The 10,472-nt window shown below is 43.9% G+C and overlaps 1 protein-coding gene across 1 annotated transcript in view; it reads left to right on the top strand.

Moving 5' to 3' along the window:
• The first annotated feature begins 235 nt into the window (after positions 1 to 235).
• LOC119398533 (protein apterous) overlaps positions 236 to 10,472 on the top strand; it is a 52,716-nt gene continuing 42,479 nt past the window's right edge. Inside the window, exon 1 of the mRNA XM_037665378.2 lies at positions 236 to 418. Coding sequence (XP_037521306.1) covers positions 307 to 418 — 112 coding nt within the window. The 5' untranslated portion in view covers positions 236 to 306. The remainder of the gene's footprint in view (positions 419 to 10,472) is intronic.

Below are 10,472 nucleotides of genomic sequence, written 5' to 3'. Positions count from 1 at the left end.
TGGCTCTGTCGAACGGCGGCTACACGGCGACCACGCGTGTGCCGGCATTTCTCCTGCTTCTATTGATTTTTCCCCCCTGTATTTCAACGGTCTCTTTTCGCGCGCTCTTTGCTTCAAGAGTCGTGCAGGGGCGTTCCCGGCAGGCCACGCCCATTGGGGCGTGATTGGCCGATTGTAACGAGTCACGTGGTCTGCAAGCTAGCTGGCAGCGGCAGGGAAGGAGAATAACAGAGGGAGAGAAAGGCAGCGAGGGTGAGGGGGCAAGGACGCGCGCATCGTTTTCCGCCTGGAAGTTTCGGTTTCGGGATGCTCCGAGAGCAGGAAATTGATGCGGATGGAGAACCCGCATCTGCGGTAAAGCAGAACGGCGCACCAGAAAAGAGGGCACGCGGCGCACACTATTCGTCCTTGCCATCAGGTACGCATATTTGAACGATTGCGCTCTGTCCCCCCTCTTCTATTCCTACTTTCTTCTTTTTTCTTGTTGGTAGGTAGAATGTTCCGTACCTTTGTTCGCATGCATTGACGAACTGGTGCCGTTTCCTTTTTTTTTCTTTTTTGTCTCTCGCTTCGCATGCTGCGGCGGCATTCATATCGTCGCATGCAAATCAAAGTGCGTATTGAAATTCTTTTGAAGAACGCACATGAGAGCCGATGTACTGCGGTCGGTGGTTCCGTAATTCAAACAAAAGCTTGCCGGGTAAAGAAATTGCTTGTGCTGCGTTTATGCAAAAGAGCCGCTACTTTGAATGAAGATATTCACTTTTCCGGAGACTGCTTTCTCTTCGGTCTCTACTACGGATACAATGTTTGCATAGATCTTACGAATGTGCATATCTGTAGCGGAATGTCGAGTGAGCACGGACTTCATCGCGCTATTACCAGAAAAGCGTGCTCAAAAAGTAATCACTCGGCTGCATAAGATATGAGCTTCACTGGCTCACCTTGCACCGGATGAATGTGTTCCTCAGCATATTTGTTAGGAGGATTCGCGATATCCATAAGACGCCCCGATGAGTAAGCGAGCCTCTGTCAATATGCTGGAATCTATCTATCTATCTATCTATCTATCTATCTATCTATCTATCTATCTATCTATCTATCTATCTATCTATCTATCTATCTATCTATCTATCTATCTATCTATCTATCTATCTATCTATCTATCTATCTATCTATCTATCTATCTATCTATCTATCTATCTATCTATCTATCTATCTATCTATCTATCTATCTATCTATCTATCTATCTATCTATCTCATTTGTGGCCCATTTTATGACGTCGGGGGCCAAATTCACAGAGCTTCTTATTTTTAAGTGATATTTGCCGTTGGTCTGTCGGCTTCGTTATTGATATATCCAACATCGAGATTTGCTAAAACGTTTTCACTAATAATTAGGGGTGTGCGAATATTCGAAAGTTTCGAATATTCGTCGAATATTACATTTGAAATATTCGTATTCGATTCGAAAATCGTGTATTCGAAAAGTTTCGAATATTCGATAACTTCGAATATTCGAAAAATTCGAATATGCGATTCGATTATCATGCATAAAATAACTCGTCTTCGACATTTCTGCTGCGTTCGTATCGCCGAAAACGTTGCCGAGAGGAGCGATAAATATCGTAAGTACACGGAGGCACGATATCTGCCTGCGACGAGCGCCCCAATACGTATGATTTATTGCTGGTGCATCTCCGATGTGCAGCGCTGTTGGCGATCATGTAACCGTACATTTTCAATATTATGCGGCCGTAACGTGCCGCACTACCACTCGTTCACTATGCGGGACCACTTCTGAAGAAAGACAGTGACCCACGGGACTGGTGGCGGACTGTAGGCACCTTCAGATACCCCAGACTGGCAAAGCTTTGCCCCATGTAACTCCCTATACCAGCCACTTCTGTTCCAAGCGAGCGTGCCTTTTCAGTGGTAAAGGGGAGGGGGGTGTCTCTGTTAGAAGGGAGCGCCTGCTGCCTGATCATGTGGAGCAACTCATATTTCTTCATGATAACATGTATTCATTACTTTCATTGTGTCGTGATATTTGCTTGTGTTGTGATGCGCATTGTGCTAGCCTGGACATTGTGTTCTGGAGACAGCAGTGTATGTTGTGTTACCAGTCAGGCTGTTAATGTTTTTTTTTTTCAAATAGCTACATGTTAAATAAAATATTGTTACTGTGGAGGCATTTTTCCTTTGATATTCGATATTCGACTCGATATTCGAAGGTGGATATTCGTATTCGATTCGTATTCGAAAAATGTGATATTCGCACACCCCTACTAATAATTCTAGCTTATGACGTTTTTTTCTTTTTTTTTATGGGTGCGGTCCCTGAGTTCTTCCAAATTCCACATTTCTTGAACAGCAATCTTTATGCACGTCGACATTTACACGTTCTCTTTATGCATACTCTTTTCGCTCCTGAACACTCACTGTCAAGTATTTGTCAATTAGTAGATAACCGTAACATCGGTGATTGGGCTGAATTAGATGGTTCTTGGGTGGTCGTCTTGCACTGCGGGAATGCCGTCTCGCACGGCAGTTGAGCGTTCCAGGAGCGGTATTATGTATGGTATATATTGCATTTTTTTTCAACCTTGTCAGTTGTCCGAGCGCCGGTCCACCCACGAGATCGCCGACACCGGCAGGCCGTGAAGGAGGAGCAATAAAAACCAGTATATAAATTAGTGTATGGAATCCTAACGTTATAGCTGAACGGCTTGAAAAAGTAAATGCACGATAATATGGCAGGCTGTACGTATTACTTAGTACGCTTCCTTCCGTCTGTAATAATTGAAGATTTGTGCCGAATCGATGATGTGACGATACTTTTTCATATACAATCTCGAGGCTCAACGCTGTAGAGGCTACAGATTGTACAAGTGTCTTGCTTCACCTGCACTCACAGGTCGACAATTTTTAAGCAGTCACCACAGGTTGGAGCTTACTGATGAATGTGGCTTGCTCACTCAATCCCTACACTGTGTCGGTATCTATACTTCATCACTTGGAATTTACACTGTAGAGTAGGAAAAAGCACTGCTTATGTCCACTCTAAATTATTAGCCCACAAATAAGGTATACCAGCAGCTGCGTGGCAGAGATAAAATTTTCCCGTGGACATTTCTCCTTAGACACACTGTCGAGCACACGGAGCGAACATTGAAGAAGGAGTATTCAATGGTCGCTCCGCTTGCAATTTCACATGACTTTACCTGATGTCATATTTATTTATTTATTTATTTATTTATTTATTTATTTATTTATTTATTTATTTACTCATTTACTCATTTACAATACCTCAAGAGTGCCAGCAAAGGGGACATTACGTGAGAATTTGTTACAAAAAAAAAGAGAGTGGGAATAATTACGTGGTGTGACTTGAAAGACGAAAAAAAAAACTGTGATACGCAGTGGTTTGGGCACGTGCTGGATGCGCAGCATTATGAAGTGTGAAGCGGGAGAAATTATACCCTAGAATGATGATTTGCATATGTTATTTGTGTGAATATGAAATATCTTCCGAAACACACCAATGTTGAGTTTCCGGGCGCCTCATATGGTGCATATTTGGACGCAAAAAGTAAGTACTTTTATCGAAAAAAGCCTAAATTTTTAGACTAAGCTTCGCTTCGGCGATATCAGCATACTCTAATCACCTCTGTTTTGTTTGTATTTGTTTAGGTGTGTGTGACCAAAAGGCTATTTTTGTCGGTGTTTGCAATTTGTTATACACGACTGAGCCTTTTGTAGCTTGATCTTAATTTTTATGCTAATGGCGTTATTGTTGTGGTTGTTTATGCTATTCATAGGTACGATTTTGGGTAGGTGACCTCAGTCTTGGCCACACTTTTAATCTTTTTTATCATATTTAATAACAAAAGACAGGAAAAAAAATATCTGCGTTGATTTAATGCTCGCTTATCGGACGCACACTACACTTACATTTATTTGTTGTCATAGTTAAACATATGAACTACAGTGCATGTTTACGTGGAAGACATTTACATTTAAGTCTATGACCTAAACAGAGAAGACCGAGCATTTGGAAATACATGCGCTCCATAGCGTAATTCGACCTCCGTGGGTAGTAGAGCACTCTTGGGTTTCTCAGACTGCCGCGAGCCGCTCAAGTGCCAGGAGAGCTCGATTGGTCTAAACCCGCAGATGTGTCAGTCGCCGGGGGACGGGGGGGCGTGAGCTCCCCCGTCCCGTGTCCTGAACTGAACCACAGGGTGGGGGGGGGGGGGGGTCGAGGGTCCCAACACTTTGACCGCATAAAAGCTTAAGCATGCATAACTAACAACTGAATTTATAAAGACCTGTAGTAAACCCTCAATACCTTAACCGAGGGCCTTTAGGGGTAACTTGAATAAAAATTTGCGCAGCTTGCACTTAGCTGCGCAGGGCTCGGCTGGTCGTGGCTTGACTAGGCACAAGTGCATTCACACGTCAATGCACGAAGTGTTCACGTGATCATATTGGAAATCACGAGTGTTGGCTAGGTAACGATCGGGTTCGATTGGTAATCGCTTGGCAATCACAGCGCCAAGTATCATAATTATCTTAATTAATCTATTTAGCTTAACTGGCCTAGTTTGCATATTCGAGGCTTGTTCTCGATTAGCTTGCATCCCAAGTCCGCCTAGGCTTAATTGGATAAGTAGCATAATTATCAGTCATCAGGCTGTTTTCATATCATCTGGGGTTTAACGTCCCAAAACCAAGATATGATTATGAGAGACGCCGTAGTGGAGGACTCCGGAAATTTCGACCACCTGGGGTTCTTTAACGTGCACCTAAATCTAAGTACACGGGCCTCAAGCATTTTCGCCTCCATCGAAAATGCAGCCGCCGCGGCCGGGATTCGATCCCGCGACCTTCGGGTCAGCAGTCGAGCGCCATAACCACTAGACCACCGTGGCGGGCAGGCTGTTTTAATTATTCTTAATTACTCTTAGCTCGACTTATATTGCCGAGTTCGGCACGGTTGGGCACACAAAAATATCAACTCGGCTTAAATAGGACTAATTAGGATTTCACTTAATTAGTCTAATTATGCTTAGGCGATCATTTATTATCATGCTCAGCTAGGCTTAATTAGGAACGACTATGATTAACTTGGCTTAACTAGGCACAGCTATGCTTAACTTGGCTTGACGTGGCAGCGCCGGCATGATGATGACAATTTCTTGTCTACATCGCGAACCAGACAAACGGCGGGCATAGCAGCTATGGTGAAAAATAAACAAATAAATACTGCTGGAATAGCTTCAAATCGCGACCCCTGTACAACAATTATTGACGGAGTACTGACACAAAAATTTGACATCTTTTTCCTGTTAAAATAAACAGCCAGCGACCCACTTGTCACGAATATGATGATGCGTTAAATGTCAGGTTATGATTTTGTGTTAAATGCGAAGCATTTCTTGGCGAAACAAGGACACTTTCACCGTATCTATCTATCTATCTATCTATCTATCTATCTATCTATCTATCTATCTATCTATCTATCTATCTATCTATCTATCTATCTATCTATCTATCTATCTATCTATCTATCTATCTATCTATCTATCTATCTATCTATCTATCTATCTATCTATCTATCTATCTATCTATCTACGTCTTCGGTACTCTCGTGGTCGCTTCGTTTAGTTGCTATTTGCCAAAATTGCCATGGCGTGACATGAATATATGACTAAGATGGATGACAGGTCATCACATGAATAGCATGACATTCATGTGATGTACGTCATGAAATACATGACAAGGTACCATCGAGATGTCACGGTGGTCGTTTTATTACCTTGCTATACAGGTTGCTTCAACTAAGCATTACTAGCCAGAGTTTCAACATATGCCGACGCACTCAACGACGACTCGACCAAATGCATGTTGCTGACTATTGCATGGAATAAGTCACACTATTTTTGTGTTTTGTTTAGTTTCCTAATTAGTGAAGAAAATTTCAACAGTGCGGGAATAAACACGAATGCACGAAAAGAGAGCTGACACGGACAAGCCCTGACTTTCAACAGATATTTATTCAGAAAAGACACATATATGTGTAGTGAAAAAATTGCGCATTTCAAAACAACATGTGACTATTACCGTGCATGATCGCTAACCAAGTGACGAAATAAATCAAAATAAAGTCCAGACAACTTTATCTTGCAAGAGTATGCGCATGCGAAAGATATAATCCACTTCTTTTTTGCGCAAGTCTATGGAAGGCATGCCAATGCATGCCTCCCCAAAACGTGCAGTGTGGGCCGCCCCTACATTTTCTCTAGTGAGCACATTTTTGATTTTGTAGATTACCTCAGTTTGATTATCAAATTGAGGTAATCGATGAGGTTAGGTCAAGACGGAAGGCCGAACGGCTTTGCGAGGAGGGCACCTCTCGAAAAGAAGCTCTCGTGCCCGCACTTGCTTTCAGCACCTTGCCGTTATTTCTAGCTGCTCATATAGGACAATAAAGGCTAGAATGCAAAGCGTTTACACTACCTTAGTCAGTCTTACACTTATGTTTCTGTGAAACATCGGAGATAAAACGAAAAAAAAAATTATATTGAAATGTTCATTTTGTTTGCTCCTTCTAGAGGGAGCTTCCATTAAAAAAAAAAATCGAGCGTTTCTAATATGCGTAGCAGAGACCTGCGGACACTCAGTCCTCTACTACGGTTTCTGCATAGTTGCGAAGTGGACTCAAAAGTAGCTAAATAATTCTAGTAAACAATCACGGGGTTCCTTATGAATCCGCCTCAGTCGACTCGAAAGCGAAAGCCATCTTCTTTTTCTTTTAAGTCGATGTGTTGAACGTCCCGCGCCCCCCTCCGAAAGCTTTCTGCAAATAACGTGGTTTTGCAAAGCCTCTGCGATCGGAGATTATGTAAGATTTCTGCACCTCACCTTGTTTTGCACTGCCTCCGGGATCGGAGCACCTTTGGCCAATCAAATATGTCATGTGACGACGTCACCATGTGACGTCACGTTGTGTGGCGTCACAGTGATGCAATGATGACGTCACACATTTTGGCGATCTGTGACGTTATGATGACGTGTTATAGTGACGTCATCACGTGCTGATTACTTTTTGCATCACTCCTGTTGACGACGCCGACGCGCGACGCCCGCCCAATTTTCGCGTTCGATGACGCCATCAAAGGCTTTCGCCATAACACAGGGTGTTTCGAGAAATGTGTTCGAATGTCCTCAAATATAAGGGAAATGCAATGTTGTTCGATGCCTTCACAATTGTATTTTCTGTAACGGCAGACACCTTAAGATGGCTAAATACATCATTTCTGACAGTAATTAAGAAATTTTAATAATTCAGTTTTTAATTAGTGGAGTTAAGATGTTATGACACATGGGAAATTCAAGTCCTTCATGCGAAGCACCCTTTGCCTCTCTGAGATTTCGAAAAAGTGGTCTCTAGTAATAATTGCGAAGTAGTGATATTCAACCAAATTCAGCGGCGAAACCGAAGCCGAAACTCGGAAGAGCACAACTGCCATATTCTTCTGAGACGCCCAGAATGAGTGAGCGTCGTTATATCTACCATCAACCAACTTCGTTGTGTGGGAGTGCGGGCTGCGCTAGCAGTTATAGCACGCATGGCGCGCATACGTTAACGAACGGGGAAGAACTACAGCTCTGTAATCGTTGTCTTGAATAGTGATGTCATTCTGGTTGTCTGTCCGTTCATTGTGCTCATCGGTGCTTTGGTTTCGGTTTCGCCGTTGAATTTGGTTGAATTTCATTGCGCCACAATAATTACCAGAGGCCGCTTTTTCGAAATGTCAAAGCACCGATGGGTTCTTCGCATGAAGAACTTCAATCCTCCCGTTTGACATAACCGCCTAACTCCACTAATTAACAAAGTGAATTAATTGACATTTTTTTAAATACTGTCCCAAATGATTTATTTAACCATCTTAAGATGCCTGTCGCTACAAAAAAGGCAATTGTGAAAGGCAGCGAGGAAATATCGCATTTTCCTGATTTTTGAGGATTTTCGGACACATTTCTTGGATCATTCTGTATGTATGAGTGCGACAGATCTCGTTCGTGGACAACGTAGCTTTCGTAGACGACGAAAAGGCATTCGACTCAGTAGAGATACTAACCGTTTTGGAAGGCACTGCATCGCCCGGGAGTACTGGAGACATTGATGATTACCGTTAGAAACATGTGCAAAGATTCCATAATTCTCTTGCTCCTCCACGAGGGAAGCAAAAAAAAAAAAAAGAAGTTGCGATTAAAGGAGCACTGACATCAAATTTCAAAGTCGAGATGTGCCCTTCATTCGATTGCTGGGTATGCATAGGTCTTCTTGGCCAAATTTGAATGGCGTCCGTCGCGTGGAAGTAATTTTATTTCGAGGGCAAACAGCGTACAAAAGCTCAACGAGAGATTGATCACGCTGCGACATCGACACTAGCGCTACGTGTTCGGTGTGACACATTCCGACTATACCATCCTGAGTGACGATACGCTAGTAACAATGACGTCGACGATCTGAGTGTATTCATAGTGGCGCCGACGCCAGGCGACGCTCTCACTCCCAGCCAGTGGCTCTCCTTGCTGTCCCGATCCGGGCCTGCGATACATCGTGTCGCATCGACTGATTTGTCGTGTGATCCTCAGCGCGAGTGCGATCAATCGGAGCGACTACGTTCCAGCATGTTGGGGAACCACTGCGTAGTACGGACCTGCTCGTCGAGGCGCGGAAAAAGCGGAAAGTGCGTAGCGTTTCATGCATTTTCGAGCCGCGAACCTCAACGCAGCCAGACTTCGTACGCGCCGTTGGATCAAGGAATTGGACACCCGTGATCAGCAGCCGCATTTGCTCGCTGCACTTTGCGGCGGGCTACTACAGGGTAAATCCTGTGTTGGCAAAGCACTTGGGTCTGCTTGGCAATACGAGGCCCCTTCTCGAGGCCAGGGCTAGCCCTATACTGCAGCTGAAAGCAGCGATTCACTCGCCAAATGTCCGCGACATGAGGTACATAGTTGGTGTTCTTGTGCTCCGGCAGTACGGCCGGGGCTGATAAATACATTGTATTTAACGCAGACCTGGGCAGGCGAGGATCGCGAGCCTGCCGCTTCTTCCAGATCGTTGTCATCTGTGTGGTGTCGCGCATTGGTGGCGACACAACAATCATCACTTTTCGATGTTGACCGCGACGACGACGATGTTGGCGACAGACACGGCAGCACATGCGCTCCTAGCGGACGAACTCCGAAATGTCAGCTGGACGTGACGTCACCTTTTTTTGCGGCCCCGGGATCAGCTGGGGTGCGGCCTCGACGTGGCCTCGAGGTAGCGCTGCCAGCACTACAAGGTAGCGGACTTTCCACCCGATTTGAATGGCGTTTGATACCGGATATATTAATCAATATTACAGATACTTATTCGTCTCTCCGCTGCATTTTGAGTAACGAATCGCTACTAGGGGGTCGATAGCTACTCGCGGATGCAAAATGATCCACATGCGTAAATTTGATGTCAGTGCTCCTTTAAGAAAGGGGTCAGGTAAGGAGCTATAGTGTTGTTCACGGTATGTTAGAAGAAGTATTTAAACGACTAGAGTGGTAACAAATGGGAATAAAGGTTAACGGAGCTTGCGTTTTGCACATGACATCGTGCTCTTCGGCAGTTATGGCGACGAAGTGCAAAATATTAACCGAAAAAGTATTAATGTGTGGTTGAAGACAAATATGCAGAAGACAAAGGCAATGTTAAGTGGCCCGGCGAGAGAACGAGATTCCACGATTGGCAACCGGTCCCTAGAATCTGTACATGGAGTAATGTATACTTAGGTTGTTTACTAACAAGTGAGCCCGAATAGGAAATTCACCCAAGATTAAGGATGGGCTGGATGGCACACGGGGGAGATTGCCAAATCTTGAACAGAGACTTACCGCTGTCCCTAAAGCGGAAAGCGTAAAACCATAGCATTCTACAAGTACTAAGTTACGGGGCAAAATCTTGGAGGGTAACAAAGAAACTGGACCATGCAGCGTGCGACTGAACAAAAAATGATGAGCGTATAGCATTACGAGATAGGTAGAGTAGAGTGCATTAAAGAACGAACAGGGATAGCTGATATTCCAGCGAAAGAAGTGGACTTGGGCGGGTCGGTAATGCAGGAAAGATAGCCGATGGTCAGTGAAAGCGACGGAATGGTATACGAAAGCATGGGATACGCAGCCGAGCGCGACGGAATGTCAGCTAGGTGGGCTGATGAAATTAAGGAGTCCGCCGGTATAAAATCGTATCAGCACGCGCAAGACAGAGTAGATTGGAAATCAATGGGAGAGACCTTCGTCCTGCAGTGGACGATCATCATCATCATTATTATTATTATTATTATTATTATTATTATTATTATTATTATTATTATTATTATTATTATTATTATTATTATACAAGCTGAAATATGTGTTT

The sequence above is a fragment of the Rhipicephalus sanguineus genome, chromosome 1 (assembly GCF_013339695.2).
Source record: "Rhipicephalus sanguineus isolate Rsan-2018 chromosome 1, BIME_Rsan_1.4, whole genome shotgun sequence".
Lineage (NCBI taxonomy): Eukaryota > Metazoa > Arthropoda > Arachnida > Ixodida > Ixodidae > Rhipicephalus > Rhipicephalus sanguineus.
The sequence above is the reverse complement of the archived record's forward strand: the minus strand, read 5'-3'. Positions and strand labels throughout refer to the sequence as shown.